Source organism: Canis lupus, chromosome 25, assembly GCF_011100685.1.
Source record: "Canis lupus familiaris isolate Mischka breed German Shepherd chromosome 25, alternate assembly UU_Cfam_GSD_1.0, whole genome shotgun sequence".
Classification (NCBI taxonomy): Eukaryota; Metazoa; Chordata; class Mammalia; order Carnivora; family Canidae; genus Canis; species Canis lupus.
The window spans coordinates 16,982,465-17,002,966 of NC_049246.1; the positions used below are offsets into that span (position 1 = coordinate 16,982,465).

The following is a 20,502-nucleotide window of genomic DNA, read 5'->3' on the forward strand; positions in this document are numbered from 1 at the left end:
AGTAGATGTAGTGCAGCTATTAGAAAAGGGACAGCAATGTGAAAAAATTATTTAATCATATTTTCAGTAATCATATTGGTCTCATTGAGGTTGGGTGGGCAATATGAGATAAAGAAAATGAATAAAATCTGTTGCATTTGTATACACCAATAATGAAGCAGTAAAAACAACAAAAAAATGAATGTGATACTTTTTTTAAAATTTTTTTAGATTTATTTATGATAGTCATACAGAGAGAGAGAGAGAGAGAGGCAGAGACATAGGCAGAGGGAGAAGAAGCAGGCTCCATGCACCGGGAGCCTGACGTGGGATTTGATCCCGGGTCTCCAGGATCGCACCCTGGGCCAAAGGCAGGCGCCAAACCGCTGTGCCACCCAGGGATCCCGATACTTTTTTTTTTAAGATTTTATTTATTCATGAGAGACTGACAAAGGCAGAGGGAGAAGCAGGCTCCCCCTGGGCAACCCAATGTGGGACTCCATCCCAGTACCCTGGGATCACACCCCAAGCCAAAGGCAGCCCGCTCAACCACTGAGCCACCCAGGCGTCCCACACTGTCCTTGAGAACCAGGATTCACAATGGTTTAAAAAAAAAAAAAAAAAAACTAATATCCCTAAAACTTAGGGATAAATCTAACAAAATACAAGGTTTTGTGTATTGATGAGATAAAATCTAAAATGAAGAGATACACTCTGTGCATGGAATGGAAGACTGATTATTATAAAGATGTGAATTCTTTCCAGTGTGACCTATGGAGTCAACACAATGCCAAACAAAATCCCGGCAGGCATTTTTTAAAAAGAAATCAGTAAGATGAACTTAAAATATATGGAAACGCAAAGGAACTAAAATAGCCAAAACACTTTGGAAAAAGAACAGGTTGGAGGACTCACACTATCTGATTTCAGGATTACTAAGAGTGACATGTAATCAAGTCATGTGGTATTGGGGTAAGAATGGACATACATCAATAAGACAGAACAGAGTTCAGAAATAAACCCTTACACATATTAACTTAGTTTTAATTTTAATTTTTTTTAAAGATTTTATTTATTGGGGCTCCCTGGGTGGCTCAGCGGTTTGGCACCTGCCTTCACCTCAGGCGTGATCTTGGGGTCCCGGGATCGAGTCCCATGTCGGGCTCCCAGCATGGAGCCTTGTTTCTCCCTCTGCCTGTGTCTCTGTCTCTTTCTGTCTCTCTCTGTCTCTCTCATGAATACATAAATAAAAAAAAAATCTTTAAAGATCTTATTTATTCATGAGAGATTGGGGGGGGGAGAGGGACAGAGAGAGAGAGAGGCAGAGACACAGGCAGAGAGTGAAGCAGGCTCCATGCAGGGAGCCCGATGTGGGACTCAATCTCGGGACCCCCAGGATCACGACCTGGGCCGAAGGCAGGTGCTCAACCTCTGAGCCACCCAGGCGTCCCCCCGCCTTTTTTTTTAATGAACTTAATTTTTAATAATTTTTGTCAAAAGTTCCAAGGCAATTCAGTAGAGAAAGGATAGTTTCAGCTAACAATATTGGAACTGTTGGCCGTCTATCTGCAGTAAAATTCATTGCAACCCTTACTTTATACCATATTTTTAAAAATCAGCTTTTAAAAGAGATTACAGACCTAAACATAAAACCTCTGAAAGTTCTACAAGGAAGCATATGAGCAAATCTTTGTGTCCTTTAGTTGGTAAAGATATCCTAAATAGGACACAAAGCATGAACCATAAAAGAAAAAATTGATAAATTCGACTTCATCAAAATTAAATTTTTCTGCTCTTCAAAACTCACTGTTAAATAAATGAAAAAACAATATCTAGTCTATAGACCAGAAGGAAATATTTGCAGAATTTGTTAAAGTATATAAAGAGTCCACAATTCAATAATAAGGGAGATAACAATTAAAAAGTAGCCAATGGTTTGGACACAACTTCACAAAGAAGAGGTGTAGGGCTGGCCAATAAGCATGTGAAACGGTATTCAACATCATTAGTCATTAAGGAGACACAAAATTACAATGAGATATCACTATATGTTTTTTAGAATAGCTAAAAATTTAAAGATTGACAGTTCCAAGTGTTCGTGAAAACATACATTTTTGGTGGGGAATGTAAAACAATACAACTACTTTTGAAAAATTTGACTGTTTCTGATAAACATAGATCCATCAATCTTATATCTAGATATTTACCCCAATGATGAAAATATATGTCCATTCAAAGGGTGTACAGGAGTATCCAAGTAGCCAAAAACTGAAAGCAAATATCTCATCAGTTGGTAAATGTATAAGAAATTATGGTATCTCCATACAGCAGAATACTACTCAGCAGTAAAAAAGGGCACAATTTGTTAATTAGAACTTCTAGTTCCAGGACAAGTGAATGCATAGTCTTTCTATTTTTCCTGCTAAGTACAACTAAAACTCCTGGAAATTATGCATAAAGCAAACATAAGACGATTCTGAAATGCGGAGAAAGCTCAGCTGGGCGGGGGCAGGGGGTGGGGGGACATTGGTACCTGAGAAATGATATGGTGGTGAATTCCCTGGTTTTCTTTTTGCCCCGTATATCCTATGCTGCATGCTAGAGAAGCTGGCAACCTGGAGATACCAATGAACACAGACAAAAGCCTCAAGAAAAGCTGGTTTTCTTTAGCCAAACAGGAAAAGGGCAACCTAGCAAGACAAAACTAGATAGTAACTGCCCTACTTCAGCCAAATACAATGGAAAAACTGCCCTCTGCTCCCATTTTCTCCAGCAGAGGCTGAGTATAAGCTTAGATTTCCCCCTTGCCTGGCTGTAACAAGGCATCCCTCTTGCAATTTCCTGCCCCCTTTCCTACTTCAGAGTAGGAAAAAAGTGGTGTCAGAGAAGGTGAAGGCCTGGGCAGTAGGTAGACTTCCATTCCTCCTGTGCAGTGATAATGCATCCCTCCCCATGGAAGCCTTGTGGGGAGCACTTGTGTAGATCTTGCTCATTTGTTATGTCTGTTCCTAGGAATTTTATATTTTTAGGTGGCTTTATAAATAAAACTTTTCTTTGGTTATAATTTCTACATGGTGATTCCATGTTTATTGAAAAGCTATTGATTTCTGTAGACTATTACCACCTGTTGTTTATAATGGTTTTTCGGTTGGTTTTCTTTGACTATGAAGGCATTATAGTCTTATAATCTGCAAATAGTGATACATTTGCTTCTTTTCCATTTTTATACCACTAATTGATTTCTCGGAATTGTGTGCCTTGAATAGGGCTTCCCAATCATTTCACAGCATGGCAGTATTGAAAATAATATTTTTAGTGTAGATTAGCATAAATGGGAAATGGTTTGTGAGGCCAGAGGGGACCAGCCCAGGATCTAACTACACCAGTGTTCTACCAGACTGACCTGAGATGGGTTGAGAAGAAGCCCTGTGTCTCTAAAACAATGCTTTCCCAAAAAAACAAAAACAAAACAAAACAAAACAAACCCCACGAACTTGCTTATTTTATTTCTAAACTTTAGTGGGACTACTCCTGTATTGTTTCTCTTTAAATTATCCTGGTTTGAGGATTGAAGTAGATATGTTTTATTAAGGAAGTGTCTGGGTACTCCTCTTTTTTATCAACACATTTTAGTCAAAAATGATAATTGAGGTGCACCTGGGTGGCTCAGTCGTTGAGTGTCTGCCTTTGGCTTAGGTCGTGATCCGTGGTCCTGGGATCGAGTCCCACATTGGGCTTCCCGTGAGGAGCCTGCTTCTCCCTCTGCCTGCATCTCTGCCTCTCTCTGTGTGTCTCTCATGAATGAATAAATAAAATCTTTTTAAAAAATAGTTGCTGAATTAGCAAACATTTCTTAAGCATTGCTGCTGTATGGCAGGCTTTGGAACTAAAATAATGAATAAGATGAGAGACACTATAGGAAAGAATACAAGTCCAAGTAGACTTGAGCTCGGATATCTGTCTACACTACATCTAGTGTAGTTCTGTGACCTTAGGCAAGTCGTTTAATTATTGTGAGCCTTAGCTAACTTATCTGTAAAATAGAGGTAATAATAACTTTTAGAGTTTTTATTATTCTAAGACACAATTCCACACTTGAGCAGTCCAGTAGGGTGAGATAGACATATTATCACGTAATTAGAAAAAAAAAAATGAGGTGGCATGGTAGAGATGGAAGAGTGAGCAGTGGCAATATAAAGGAGTATCTGCTCTGCCTATAAAGGAGAGACTCAGGAAGGCTTTATAGAGGTGGTGGTATTTAAACTGGGCCTTGGAGGATGAAGAGGGAGGGGTAGCAGAGCACCTGTGAGACTGCTTGATGCATTTAGGAAACTGCCATTTATTCAGGATAATTGACCACAGGTATGTGCAAATGATAGACTGGAGGGGTAGACAGATTGTAGATCACAGAGGGACTATAGCTGTTATCCTGAAGATACTGGGCTTTATTCTGCAAGTGACTGGGAAGTGTTAGAGTATTCAGCCATCAGATTTGCTGGTGGTGAGATGTGTTAAGCTGATAGTTGAAAGTCTTTTTAAGCTATTATGTTTCAGGAGAGCCTGAAATAAGGCAATGGGACAAATTGAGAGTAGGTGACAGATTTGAAGAGGTGTAGGTAGTAGAATTAACAGGACCTAGAAGCCATTGGACTATCTGGAGAGAAGAAATAAATAGCAATTCCCAGCATCTTAGGCTAGGAATAAAAACACTGAAAGTTACAGGGATAAGTTCCTGTACTTTTTTTCTATAGAAAAACACAAATTGTCTGGGGTATAGCTTTTATAAAATTTTAATGTACCTCACAGACTGAATACATAAGTATGAGTATCAGAGGAGAGTCCTATTCATTTTGTAGGTGGCATTAACGAAAGAGCTAAAGGAAACCTAACTATATAACCATATTGATAGACTTAAAATTAACAAAGGTCTAAAAAAAATTGTAATGTGATTACAGTGTTGATAAAAATTTGATGTTTAGCATTTTAGTGTTTTTCAGATTTTTTAAGTGTACATACAATCCTGAATTTGCATTAGTATTTACATTTTATAACTAAATTTCATTTTTTGAAAATGGTATTAAGATGAGTAGTCAATCTGAAATGTATAAACAAAATATTTTAAAGTATATTATTTATTCACTATTTTTTCTTCTATTCTAGTTACTCTCTCTGGAAATGGAGAAAACGGTAAGGCACTCTAAGTCTCAATTTAAGTAGAATACTTATGGTATCCTTATTGTGACCCACATACTTTTATTTTGTGATGACTATATGTGTTTTTGTTTGCAGAAATAAAATATGTATTTTTAAAGTTTAAATAAAAGGAGATATAATATTGTGTTTATTCCTATTTCAATATATTTTCATTTGTGTAATTTATATAAGTTGAAATAGTTGTTATTTTGTAAGGCACCTAGTACTCAAACTTCTTTGATATATTTATGTACATATTTATCCCTTGTATATTCTTCAGAACACTTGGTAGTAGTGATTCAAAGGTTTTTTTTTTTTTTAAGATTTTATTTCTTTATTAATGAGAGACACACAGAGAGAGAGGCTGAGACACAGGCAGGAGAAGCAGGCTCCATGCAGGGAGCTAGACGTGGGACTTGATCCCAGGATCATGCCCTGGGTGGAAGGTGGCACTAAACCACTGAGCCACCCTGGCTGCCCTGATTAAAATATTTTTAATACCAGTTCTAGCTAGGTTTGAGGAGTGGATTTTGTTTCATGATGCCTAAATTTTATTGATGGTCCTCTTGTTTATATATTTGTGAAAAATAGTACTTTACTACTCAGAGATTTTTAACAAAATAACCAGACTATAAATTTGTAAAATGTATTACTAGTTCATTTTGAATGGGAATTCTACTTTTTATAATAGTCAATGCGATAATGCCTGGAGGGAAAAGTTCATTGCTCACAGTTTCACCAAGTTAAAATATTAAGTCTATCAAATTTCAAAAACAAAATTTGATTTGAGATATGAAAATCCAGAGGATTTCTAAAACAGTTCAACACTTAGAAATTATTAATAAATATTTATTCCTATTGGAAATAATTAGGCACTAAGCACGTAAATCTCAAATTGCCTTTGAATCTAATTTTTCAATTCTAGCCACAGTTGAGGAATAAATATAGACTCAGTCTTGGTTGACTTGATTTTCTTCCTTTAAATCAAAACTATATGTGAAAGCACAGGTACAGAAAGCAGAGAATTTCTGAAGTACTTAAAAAAGAGCATCTAACTTGTCTCATTATTTCTTGGAGCTATTTTCCCCATGTCTTTCAAAGAATCTTTTAATGAGTTTGTTTGCTTATATGTTTGTTTTTTAAAATTCATTTACAGATGATTTTTTTAAAAAGATTTTATTTATTTATTTATTTGAGAGAGAGAGAGTGGCAGAGACACAGCCAGAGGGAGAAGCAAGCTCCATGCAGGGAGCCCGACAAGGGACTCCATCCTGGGTCTCCAGGATCAGGCCCTGGACTGAAGGCGGCGCTAAACCACTGAGCCACACGGGCTGCCCTACAGATGATTTTTTGAGTCAGACTTTTTGATTTATAGATTCAGATTTGGGTGTTTTTTTTTTTATTTTATAGATTCAGATTTTGGGGTTTTTTTATTTGCTTAGTTAACTAAGCTTTTACTTTTTATTTTTTTTAAAGATGTGTTTACTTACTTAGCATGAGTGGGAGAGGGAGAGAATCTCAAGCGGACTGCACTGAGCACAGAGCCTGATGTAGGGATTGATCCCCTGAGATAATAACCCAAGCCGAAATCAAGAATTGGCTCTCAACTGACTATGCCATCCAGGCACTTCCTTTATCTATTACTTCTAAACAATGATTTATAGCATATATATGTGACCAGAAGTTTTCTTATTAATAATCACATTATTTCAAATTTATGTAAAGGCAGTATTTCCTGTTATTTTTTACATTACAATTTGATATTTTCCATTTGCTAAGTACTTATTATATTCCAGGCATGATGCTTAAAAGATTTATCAGTTTGTTTGTTTTTTTTTTAACTGAGGGTTAAGATTTTTTAAAGCAGAAACCATTTGTTTTTGTACTTGTGGAGAACAGAAATAGTTTAAAAAATATTTTAGATGTCTTTAAAAATATTTTGGGAGTATATTGTTTATATGTTGACCTTAGTTGTAAGTAACTAAATGATTAAGAAATTTTAAAATACCTCAAGGTGGTGATAAATGGCGACCTTAAAGTTACCAAAGCTATACAAGAGGATATAGATGAGGATTGACAAACTTGATTGAATATGGGGGCCAGGCAAAAATATAAAAAGCGAAGTGAGCTAGGTGAGGAATATATTGCAAGCTTGGCAAACGGCCTCAGTATCGTATAATAGTAGGAGACTGAGTTCCAGTATACTTTTCCAAAAGAAAATCAAATGAAGGAAAGATATTGGATCCATTGAGTAGACCATAGAGTTCAACCTGGAGGGAACAGAGATAGTAGAGAATGCAGATTTTGACAAGCCAGAATTTTCAATGAGGATGATGATCAGTTTGAGTGGACATAAAAGAAAGCAAATTTGAAGATAGAAGGAAGTTATGGCAAAGATTTTGTCTTGGCATCAGATATTGGCTCTGATAACAGGATGTGACTACTAAGATGATGTGTAAAGTGGAGGAAAATATACTTTTAGGTATGACAATGAAAATAACCTTGGATTTTTATCAAGCAGATATGGATTTGAATCCTGGCTTTATCATTTACCAAGTAACATTGGGCAAGATATTAAATTCTCTGCAACTCAGTTTTCACATTAGTAAACGGAAAGAATGCCTTACAGGACTATAGTGAGGGTTAGAAATAAGGTACACAATATATACTTTCTAATAGGCTTTTAGTAGGTGGAAGTAGTGATTTGAGTAGTTGTGGTCAAATATGGGTACCAGGAAGTCCCAGCCTTTCATAATGCATTCATAAGTCATGAGTCATGCACTTGGAGTTATTTCCCAAGAATACCACAGCCAGGGTGGAGTAGAAACTATGAACGGCACATTCTACACTGCCTATTGAGATGGACTGGAGGCAAGGAGACTGGTTGGCTTTTGCAGTGATCCAAATGAGTTAAGCAACAGTTGATGACCTGTTACACTGGCAGTGAAAATAATGAGAGAGAGTTTACTTTGAAAGAGATTTTAGGAACTAGAATTTTAAAAAAAAAAAGATTTTATTTATTTATTCATGAAAGGCACAGAAAGAAGCAGAGACCTAGGCAGAGGGAGAAGCAGACTCCCCATGGGGAGCCCAATGTGGGACTTGATCCTGGGACCCGGGGATCACCATCTGAGCCAAAGGCAGATGCTCAACCATTGAGTCACCCAGGCGTCCCAAGGAACTAGAATTTGAGGTGCTTTGTGCTGATTAGCTGTGCAATGTGAGGAGTTATTGGGTCCTGATTTCCTGTGCCAGTCAACTGTGGGACTTGTGGTCCTGGTCTGTTAGGCCATACATGATGGACCAGTATAATGCAAAAGAAAAGACTGAACCCAACGGGTTGTTAATTTTTTTTATCATTAGTTTATTTTAAAGGAAAAGTTTTTAAAACCAAAAGTGAACGGAAAAATGACCTCAGACCAAAGAAAGAATAGTACTTTGAATCGAGTACATCTTAGCTTTATAAAAACTTCACTGCATTGTTCTTAATGTCATTTCACTACAGACCAGTGAAAACTTTTATCATTCCTTAAACTTTGGAAACATGGAAATAGGGAATGTGCAAACAGAACCAGATTTTGAGGGAAATTAAAATTCTTGGATATTACTACTACTACTAATAGCCAGTATTGCGGTGCCTGTCTGGCTAAGTCAGTAGAGTGTGTGACTTTTGATCTTCAGGGTTGTGAGTTTGAGCCCCAATTGGGTGTTGAGATTACTTTTAAAAAAATGGCCAGTATTTATTAAGGATTTATTATATGCCAGGCACTGTTTTAAATGTTTTACACATATTAGGTAATCAGTGTTAAGCAACTAACTTTAATAAAACAGATGAAAAAAATAAATAAATAAATAAAACAGATGAAGTGTTTTATTGAAGTCTGAGCAGATTGGGAGGAGGAGTATAGCATGAAGAGGTAATGAATTCTAAAAGTAATGGAGAAGGCTTATATAGAAGGATTAATATTTGATCTGAACTTTAAAAATGAGTAGAATTTCAAACTTTGAAGCTTATGTCTACTTTTTTTTCTTCAGTGGATTTGTGGTGCCTCATTCCAACAGAAAAAGAGTCTAAACATCTGGTAGATAGTTCTTGCTTCCTATGAAAACCAGTCCTACTTCTTTCAAGTAGAAAAACTGCGGAACACAACAAAAAGCTCTAAGTTGTATATCAGTGATGAGTTAATATTTGGAGAGAAAGATGTTAGAATGCCACACTAATCCACTTGTGAAACAATTATGGCAGAAATTTTAAATGGCTAAAATTTTTTTGTTACCGTGTGTTGAAAGGAGAATGAAATTTAGCATAACATTTCTGGAAAATCCAGAAACTGAGTTTTTCAGATTACTCCTTATTCTCAGTGATGGGAACTTCCTTTATTACTTTCAGTTTGTTCCTTGGACTTAATTAATGTTCATAGTGATAGAATCTGTTTTAAGTAATTTTTAAGTCATTTTAAAATGTAACTTTTAGGAAGATCTTGAAATACAGTGAGTGAAGGAGGGTTTCAACTTGTTCAATGTTTAGCAGTTTATTAATAAAATCAAATATCATCTCAGACTATAGTCATTGGTTATAAACCAAGCTGATAACCCTTAAATGTAGGAACTGAATGTTTCTTCATATCTGTAATATTACATCATTCAGGTAAAGGAGTTTATAAATTTGATGTCTTCAGTAGTTTTAATTAAGATATTTATTGGATTAAGCCTCCTGACCCTGAATATTGTGTTTTAATGTAATGCTTTTTCCTGCTTTCACCTGGATTCAATGAAATGTTATTTGTTTTTATTTACCAGGAAAGGCCGTTGTTTACCTTGTGGCTTTCCATCTGTTCTTTGTTATGTTTGTATGGTCCTATTGGATGACAATTTTCACATCTCCCGCTTCCCCCTCCAAAGAGGTAAATTTAATGTTGGTAAATTACCAAATGCTGTAGCTAATGATGGAATTATTTTCCCTATGATACCTTGGTTAACATTTTACTACATAATGCATTTGTTCTGTTTCTGTTCATGAACTTGCTTGGTGACTCTACATTGTGAATGTGAGTCTTCAGCCTGGACTCAGATAAAACCCACTGACTTAGTGCACTGAATGACTGATAATAGTTTACTTAATACTGGTATTTTTCTGCCATGCTGTATATTCTTAAAGACATACTTTACTTTTTTTATTGAAATAAAAAGTCTTAAGGGACAGCATAGAGTTAGAAAAGTAGAGTATACTTTTGGACACCTTAACATATTTTCTCAGGCCTGAACAAATATGCTACAACTAAAGAAAGTTTTGATTGTGGGAAACTGTCTAGGCTTTAATATGGCTTATGTTTCTTCTAATTTGAGGTTCCATTGGGAAAATAATGTAAGGAAATATTTATGTAAAGTATTAAAACCAGTGTTTCTTTTACCTGGACATAGCTGACTGAAATCTGTTATAACTAGATAGCTAAGAATGTACTCTCTGGTGTTAGGATTCTCCGAGTTTGATTTTCTGTTCTAGCACATTACTTAATGTCTCCGAGCCTCCGTTTTCTCGTTGGAAAATAGTGCCTGTATTCAAATATTAGATGATGATGATAATTATTCCACTTCCATAAAATTCATCAAAATTCTTTAAAAGTTATAGACCATATTTTTAAAAATATCAACTTTTATTTAACTTTTATAACTTTTATAAAACATATATACACAAAAGTATATATAAGTGTACACCTGATGGATTTTCACAAACCAAAACACCCTTGAGTAACCACCACCAAGCTGAAGAAACAGAACATTGCCAGTATCTCATAAGCCTCCTCATGCTTCCTTCCAGCCATGCAAACCCACTTTCCTGCCCCCTAATAGCATCAGTTCATTTTGCCTGGTTTTGTATTTTACATAAATGGAGTCATATACTTTGTTTATTTGTGTCTCTGGCTTCTTTCATTAATATTCTGTTTTAATATTCTTCCATGTTGTTGCATATACTTGTGGAGCATTCATTCTCATTATTGTTTAGTATTCAATTGTGGTAAATAATAGCTTATTTAGCTAGTCTGCTGTTGATGGGCAGGGGCATTTGGGTGTCTTCCAGTTTTAGGCTCTTACAAATAGGGCTGCTGTTAACATCCTATTACATATACCTATGTATATATTTACATACATACCCACATATGTGTATATATATAGTTCTTTTGGGTAGGTGCCTCAGATTAGAATTGCTGGATCCTATGTTGTGTGTACATTCAGCATTAAGTAGGAAACGCTACATAATCTTTTGCCTGTTTTTGTTCTATTGGGTGCTCTTGTTTTAAGGGGTTGAGCAATCAATCAAACGGTGTTTCCTCAAATGTATTCATCAGACATTTGGTAATAATTAGTCAACTCTTAAAGTTACGTTACAAACTGCCATCCATATCTTTCTTTATTTTTAAGATTTATTTTTAAGGTTTTATTTATTTATTCATGACCCACAGAGAGAGAGAGAGAGAGAGAGGCAGAGACATAGGCAGAGGGAGAAACAAGCTCCCTGCGGAGAGCCCCATGCAGAACTAGATCCCCGGACCCCAGGATCATGACATGTGCCAGAGGCAGACACTCAACCACTGAGCCACCCAGGCGTTCCAAGATTTATTTGTTTTTAGAGAGCACATTTATGCAAGTGGCAGGGAGGGCAAAGGGAGTGGGGAGAGAAGCAGACTCTCCACTGCACACCAAGCTCAACACAAGGCTTAGTACGGGGCTCAGTCTCATGACCATGAGATCACAACCTGAGCCAAAACCCAGAGTTGGTCACTTAACTGATTGAGCCACCCATGCGCCCCACAAACTGCCATCTACATCTTAAGCTCTGAGTTGAAAAAGAACTAATTTTATTTAATCACTTACTACTAGTGATGGCTGTTGAAAACATAGAGTGTATAGAAGTAAATAGTTCTTGTTATAGGAAATAAAAATAAAAAGAGTTGATGGGCTGGCTTTAAGAGAATGCGACTCATGATCTTGGGGTCATGGATTTGAGCCCCATATTGGGTGTAGAGAGTACTTAAATAAATAAACTTTAAAAATAGAATAAAAACAAGTGGTAATCCTTTTGAGAAGCAGTATAGTATAGAAGTGAAGAACTCAGACTCGGGTTCCAGAGTGCCCAGGTTCAACTCCTGCCTCTCCTGCGAACTAGCTTTGTGTCTTTGGAGACTTTCTTCAGCTGTCTGCACCTCAGAGCTTTCCTGTAGAGTGAGGACAATAGTGGTACATACCTTACAGGTTTGTTGTACGTATTGAATAAATTAATCATGTATGTGATTAGTAATATTTATAATAATATATACTTAATAGTATATATTATAAATATGTAAAGTGCTCAGAAGAATACATAGCACTTAATAAGTGCCATTTAAATGTTATTTATTTATTTTGGTTGCTGTTTTGTCATATTGCATCCATTTAGCATTCAGCCTAGGGCTTAAGCCTTTACATCCACTCCATCCTTCATGTTCCCCTTTTCCTAGAAGTTCAGCTGATCCCCAAAGCCTGTCCAGTGGCCCTGCTATGGCATGCTCTACCTTCCTGTCATAGAACTTAACCATACTGACTTGTATCCACCACCTTATTGTTAGTTTTTTGAAGCAGGGATCATTTTTATGGTGTCCTGTACTATATCCCTCTCCCACTATTTAGCACAGAGTGGGTGTTCACTACTGAATGAATGAATCATTAAATCACCAAAGGCTGGGTAAGTTAAGCTGCAGTGACAACCAAGAAAGAGTAGGAGTTTATGATTCTTTCTCTTTTTTTTTTTTTAAGATTTTATTTATTTATTCATGAGAGACACAGAGAGAGACAGAGAGAAGGGCAGAGACAGGCAGAAGCAGGCTCCATGAAGGGAGCCTGACGTGGGACTTGATCCCAGGTCCCCAGGATCACACCCTGGGCTGAAGGCGGCGCTAAACCGCTGAGCCACCCAGGGATCCCCCTATGATTCTCTTTCTAATAAGCTTCCAGTGTGCCAACTGAGCTGGTTCCTTAGAGTAATTAACAAAGCTATGCAGTAGCTACTAAAGTTAACGGTAGTTGAGAGGTTAGAGCAACATTTGGAAATCAGACCCAGGAAAACTGATTGAGTCTAAATAGCAAAAACTACATTTTTAGGGAAGTTAAGTTATAAATATGGGTATTTTTTCATTCTTTGTCAGCAAGTACTTGGCATCTACTCTTTGTCAGACTGTGTGTGCTAGGCTCTGGGAATAAAAAGAACAAAGACATAGTCCTTACATTTTAAAAGAAGAGACAGATGGTAGACAAATAATTATAAATTGTGATAAACTTACAAACTTTAGAAAAGAACATGATGATGTAGTAAAGTGTAACACTAAAAGATATCAGGGGAAAACAACTGTAGGTAGTATGAACAAATTTCTGAGGAAGTGACACTTAAGACTTTTGTAAGTATCTCTTTCACTAAAGTATTAGCTTTTGTTTTAAGATTTTATTTATTTATTCAGGAGAGGCACAGAGAGAGAGAGGCAGAGACACAGGCAGAGGGAGAAGCAGGCTCCTGCAGGGAGCCAGACGTAGGACTCGATCCCAGGTCTCCAGGATCATGCCCTGGGCTAAAGGCGGCACTAAACCGCTGAGGCACCCAGGCCAGGCTGCCCAGGTATTAGCTTTTTGAAGGAAGGATCTTTGTTGTTTATTGCTGTATCCCCATTGCCTAGATTCAGACCTTGTATATAACAGGCAGATTGCTAAATATATGAATGAAGGCAAAATATGAAGACCTAGCAGGCATTTTCCATCACTTAAGTGTCATCTCTCTAAAAAGAAAATATGGCCCCATCACTTCTCGGGTAATCCTACAGAGGTCACCAATAAGCTACAAGATAAAGCTCATGCTCATTTGGATGGCACACAAGAAAGACCCTTCATGAAGTAAAATCTTACTAACTTTATCTGCACTGCTTCTTCCTGGAACTTGGTAGTGTTTTGCACTGACTATACCATGCTATATTTGTGCTTTCTATATGCTGCTCCCTTTACCAAGATTCTCTTTCCCTCCTTGTTTTCCTGCAAGATTCCTGTTACCTCTCAAAACCTGGTATAGGTACTGCTTCTTCCAAGAGACTTTCAGTGACATTCTCCACTCCCTCCTAAGGGAGCTTTTATTATACCTGATAACATATTGTACTTAAGCTGATTTGTAAGTTGTATTTCTTTATTGACATGGCCAACATTCCTACTGAACTGTAGGAATATACTTTTGAAGGCAAAGGCTATAATATTCATCCGTGGATTCCTGTTACCTTGAGCAGTGCCAAGTTTTGTTTTTGTTTTTCCAAGTTCTTAATCGGTATCTAACATATATTTAAATTGAACCATCTGAACACTGAATTTATGATATTTCATAGTTTGAATTCTGTTTTGTAGTTTTTAATGAAAACTAGATGTATGGTAATAATTTCTGAGGTCTAATCCATTTAAAATTTGTTCCATTCCTCATCTAAAATTCTGGTGGCTCTTGAGATTTTCATTTTAAGTTTTTTATAATTTGTAACATTAGTCCTTAAGGAAAAGTGATGATGTTGAGCCTGGGATACTACCACAGGCTAGAAATAGGACAGCCCAGGGAAATATGTTCAGATTTTACAAGGAAGTTATAAAATTGGATTAGAACATCATCCTATCCAAGTATATATTTATTATCATACCATATGATTCTTATATTCTACTCTGAATGCTTCAGAGACACATCATGTCATAGGAGAACTTTTAATTCAAACAAGTTACAAGTTACAATTCTCTTAAGAGAGAATGGGCCATTTTGCCAAGTAGGGAAGTATTTCAGTACCTGAAAGTATTTACAAAGGGAGTGGATCTCAGAAATGTCGTCTTAAGATTCCTACGTGCCTGGGAGGTTAGATGAGTGACCTCCAAAGTCTCAATTTAAGATTATGGTAACCTTTTCTGACTTCTTTTTATCTTGTTTATTCGTCTGTGCTACTTCTCATGCCTTAGAAGTAAATTTGAGGATTTATTGTGCCATCAAGATTTGATTGTGGGAACCAGGCAAGGTAATCTAAATAGACTCTTCTACACCCTAAACTGTGGTGTTTGGTCAGGTTAGAGTAACAGTCTGTAAAAAGCAAGAACGTTTCTTTTACATTAGCAGTATAGAGGGAAGCATAGTAGAGTTTAAAAGACCTGTGTTTTAATATCAGCTCTACCAGTAATTGTGCGATCTTAGAAAATTTCCCAAGGTTCTTGGCATCACAGTTTCTTCAGCCCAGACCTCTTTCTACTATGCCAGACTATTGCCTTGTTTGTAACAAGATAGGGTGCACTGATAAGCTAATATTATAATTGATGATGAGGCATCAAGAGTATGGGAAAGTTTTAGTAGCAAGTTAGGTGAATCAAAATACTTGAATATAAAAAGATAGAACTCCATTCATGACCCTTTAGTTCTTTTCAAGCTAAACCCTGCTTTTGCTTGAAAAAATTGAAAAACAGTACAGTTAAAAATATAAGATGATGAAAGCAAGTCCAAGCCATTTTTAGTTTTTAAAAAAATCTGAATTAAAAACTGATAGAGATTGAAAGCTTCTGTTTGCATGAAATTAGAGGCATTAAAACTGAGGGTCCTTGAGATACTGAGATGACAGGAAGAGCAACTATAAACAAGTCCTTTGTAGGGAAAATGCTATTTAAGAAATGGACTGCAGGCTGGTAACTCTATGGGAATAAAACTTTAAGAAATGGAAACTAGAAATAACTCTATAAAAGAGACAGTCCTTAATAATTTTGCAGAAAGTACTTCTATTGGCTAGCTTTCTAAAAGCTAAAACAAAGTAGTAAAAGAATGACTTTTTGACCTCATTGAGATACTTGACCAGTAAATAGCTGGACCTCATGCCTATGATTTAATCTATTATCCAAAGTGAGTAAATCTTGGACATCCTTCCAAAAATTACAAATTTCTTGACACTAATTTTCAAACATCAAAATTTTTATTAATAGAAAATATATATTAAGCCCTTTTTGTTTGGGGGGGTATTTAATATTTAATTTTTTCTGTAAAAAACAAAGATGAAATTTTCTAGTTCATATTTTTTCCCATTAGTATTGAGGGCAAATATTTTTTAATCTGTCAAAGGTATGTAGTTGTGCTAAAATACACTTGATTGAGCTTCTCAAATTTGAAAATAAGTTTTGCCTTCATAGAAGAAAATGTTTTTTTCTGTTCAGAATGAAACTTTTTCTGAGTATGATACTTCATGGGATTAAAAAGAATTAATGGTTATTTCTCTTTTTATAGTTCTACTTGTCCAATTCTGAAAAGGAACGTTATGAAAAGGAATTTAGCCAAGAAAGACAACAAGAAATTTTGAGAAGAGCAGCAAGGGACTTACCTATCTACACCACATCAGCTTCAAGGAGTAAGAAAAATCAGTCTTAAACTTTCCTTTCCAAAGAATTTTTAAAATATGGCTAATTCTGCCAAAATATATCTGCATGAGTTGACAATTAAATGGATATTGTGATTGCTACAAATAACATCTGCAAAAACAAGATTTTCCTGTGTTCTGTATCCTCTGTGGTATTTCAGATACACATATATAATGTACATGTATTGATACAGATTTTTTTTAGGAGCTCACTATGAGCCTCTTTTCTCTGCAGTTTTTTTCCAGTTCAACCCCATGGCTAAAAAATGTCTTAGCAAACCATCATTTGGAAAATCCTGGTATGAATTTGGATATTGTGTGTTATCACGGAATATTTTTTTTAAAAAATCAAGAATGTGCTAACTTATTTTTTTTTTTTAAGAATGTGCTAATTTAGAATGGAGAGGAGTAAAAGACCTTAAAGGGGAAGAATCCTGTTCAAGTTTTAACACTAATACTCAGCCAAAATTTGAACTCAGGTTTATCTGATTCCAAGGCCATTGGGATTTCCATTGTCCCACTGCCTACATTGACATAGGTAACTCGTGCAGCACCTTCCTTTTCTTAGGGTGACAGGCTTATAATTCGGATGAGTTAATGAGTGGCCAATGTAGTCACTTAATTATAGGAAATTGTTTTAAGTTATAAACTATATACCCCATGAGTTTGTTCAAATACGGGATAATATACTAGCTAACAGTTATTCTGAGTGCTTTACACATACTCATTTAAACTTCACAACAACCCTGTGAGGTAGGTACTATTGTCTTCATTTTACAGATGAGTACTTAGAAAAGTGAGACACAGAGAGGTTTATAACTTGTTCAAGGTCATATAGATAGTATGTGGAAAAAATGGATTTAAATGTAGTGCTCTTTCTCTAGAACCCACTGTGCTGTTCAACTCCAAGTAGAAAGAAGAGGAGCTTTACCTTTGTGTAGTTATGGTCAAGTGGTGACTAAGGAATTATAAAGTTCTTACAAGATTTTAGGAGGGGATATTTGTTAAATTTTTCATGCATTTAATACTATTGTTTTTGCATAACTAATAAATTGCTATACATAACAAAAAACAAATTTCAGATCAGACCTCTGCTTTCCCATTACTAGTGTAGTGAGTCACTGACTTTCTAAGTTCTTATTTCCTTATTTATTTTTTATTTTTATTTTTTTGAGAGAAGAGTACAAGTTGTGGGGGGCCAAGTGGAGGTCAGAGAGATAATTTTTAGCAGGCTCCACACCTGACATGGAGCCCAATGTGGGCTCGATCTCACAACTCTGAGATCATGACCTGAACCAAAATCAAGAGTTGGATGCCTAATGGACTGAGCCCCCCAGGCACCCTTCTGTTTCCTTATTTTAAAATGAGGATAAGAATATCTACATCTTTGGGTTAGTGGAAGTATTAAATAAGATATGTAAGTGAGACACACATTTAGTGTAGATCTTGGTATATAATAATGAATTTTCAGTAAATGATAGCTAATATAAAATATTCTTTTTTTATATTCAATTAGCAAAAGTCTGATTTATAATAATTATTTGTACTTATAGTTCTGCAGATTATATGTTCTTAACCCAAAGTCCAAGATTTCAGAGAATTTATGAATTCTGAGATAATATGCAAAGTTGCAGGTACATGTAGTTTAAAAAGTAACCTGCTCATACCAAGATAATCTGAGATTATCTTGATTTTCAGAGCAGTATGCGTGCCTCGAATAGTTAATAGGTACTGATGTAAAATCTTTGCACTTAACGGCTTTATTATTTTTCCATTATATAAAGCCATTATAATGGCTTTCCTGTAATCTGAATAATACCCTTCGTCTATTCAGTTACACTAGAATTATCCTACATATTTTACTGGTGATCATTTAATCTTCAGGACACCTCTGAGGGAGGTGCTGCACATTATTTTAGAGATGAAGAAATGAGGCACGAATTAGGTATCCATAGTCCTCAAGTGATAAGATCTTGGATTTATAGCTTACCTTCTGATTACAGGCAGAGTCCCTGCTCTTGAGCACTATTTTATACTGCATTTCTACTGCTTAGAGTTCCATACTTTGGGGAGTTTTATTCTTTTTTCTTATTATGGAAACAATATTCATTCTTTAAAAAACAAAATTACAGAAATACATATTGTAGAAAGTAGACCTTTCACAGACCAAAAAACGAATGAAAGTGATAGAGCTGCCTCCACAGAGAGGAATTGGGGGCTGAGAAACAGGGATGGGGGGCTTTTCACTCAGTTTTTTGGGGGGCTTTTTGAACCATGTGGACAAATTATCATCTATTCAAGAAACAGAATGAGTTTTTCTAGACCTTCTACCTCCACGATGTGGATTCAACTGACGTGTCTCTCTAGCTTTGTCCCACACTGTTTGCTTGCATCAGCTCTGTGCTAAATTACTCGTCTTTCCCCACCTTTTTTGATGTCTTTTTCTCTGCCTAAGATGATTATGTTTTCCTCTCTAGTTTGAAGTTTTAAGCAAATGTCTGCTGCTTTTTATCCATTTGTATTCAGTTGAACACAAAGTGATTTTTATGTTTTTTTAATATTTATTTATCTTAGAGAGAATGCTCTGCACATGTACACGGGGTGGGAGGAGGAGCCGAGGGAGAGGGAGATGAGCTGACTCCCTGCTGATTGGGGAGCCTGACTTGGGGCTCCATTCCAGGACCCTGAGATGGTATCCTGAGCCGAAATCAAGAGTTAGTCACATTAACTGACTGAGCCACCCAGGCACCCCAGGAAGTGATTTTTAAAATCTGCTCTGAAAAAATAAATAAATAAATAAAATCCGCTCTGAACTTCTCAAATTTGTACCTTGTAGGTCACAAATCACTGTCTCATAGTTATTTCTGTTTATCTCACCTCCTTGACCTTGTCTGGCTGTCAGGAATTTCTCCCATAGTCTCTAACAAAGTGTCTTATTAAATAGCCCCTCAGTAGGTTTTTGTTTAATAAATTTGTTGAATGAATCTCTTCCCGGGTATTTTCCATAATGGCTGTTTATGCACTTTTTGCATGTCATTCTTATGCAGAGGCCATGCTAATCTTATCTGTATCCTGCTAATTTTAGTATATATGTTGTCAAAGCGAGCACCGTTTATGCACTTTTAAATCTCCCTAGTATTTTCTCCTTCACTGATTTTCCCCATCATAGTTTGACTTTATATTTTATCAGAAATATTACTATTATCCTAATAACACCTTCTATTGAGAAAATAGGTTCCAGAAGATTTATAGTTAATCTGCACAATAATCGTTTGCACTTTGTTTTATTTGCACTTACAGAAGAGGAAATTGAGGCTCATAGAAAGTAAATTTACTGACCCAAGGTCACAGGCTAGTAAGTGAAAGAACTAGCATCAAACCTAACTGGTGACATAGTCCCTGCTGCCTTCAGGACAATGTTTTGCTGGTGCACGTTTACAGATTGGCTTTTCCAGAGCATATCAGTTTCCTCTTGGTATCTGTGTTCTCGTCCCTTTTTTTTTTTAAGGTTTATTTATTGAGAGAGAGAACAGGGGAGAGGGGGAGACGGGGAGAAGTAGACGACAAAGAAAGAGACTTAAGCAGACTCCGAGCTGAGTGGGGAACCCAACATGGGGCTCAGTCCTATACCTCTGAGATCACAACTTGAGCTGAAACCAAGCATTGGAGGCCTAACCGACTGCACCTCCCAGCGCCCCCCTCATCCTTTCTCATATTTACATAAAGATTGCTGACCTTCTTCTCCTCCGGTTTGCTCCTATAACTCTTGCTTCTTCAGTTAATAAATCACAACCAGTTTCTTCCCTCTGTTCTCAGCTATACATCAAAGTATATCTCTCTCTTAAAAACAACAGCAATTTAGTTTGGATGCTGTTCTAACCATTATATTTTTTTTCCCTTT

At 36.3% G+C, this 20,502-nt stretch overlaps 1 protein-coding gene and 1 non-coding gene across 13 annotated transcripts in view; one reads left to right on the top strand and one right to left on the bottom strand.

Moving 5' to 3' along the window:
* The window catches only part of ZDHHC20 (zinc finger DHHC-type palmitoyltransferase 20), a 77,920-nt gene that overhangs the window by 21,273 nt on the left and 36,145 nt on the right, over positions 1-20,502 (top strand). For all 12 annotated transcript variants that reach the window (XR_005378484.1, XR_005378485.1, XR_005378486.1 and 9 more), the window contains exons 2-4: positions 5,140-5,166; positions 9,973-10,076; positions 16,472-16,592. Coding sequence is in view for 2 of the 12 variants with exons in the window: in XM_038573488.1 (XP_038429416.1) it covers positions 5,140-5,166; positions 9,973-10,076; positions 16,472-16,592 (252 nt within the window). In the remaining 10 variants the exon portion in view is untranslated. The remainder of the gene's footprint in view (positions 1-5,139; positions 5,167-9,972; positions 10,077-16,471; positions 16,593-20,502) is intronic.
* Positions 19,604-19,710, bottom strand: LOC119866028. Its single transcript, XR_005378964.1, has one exon. It is a non-coding gene; the product is annotated as a U6 spliceosomal RNA (small nuclear RNA).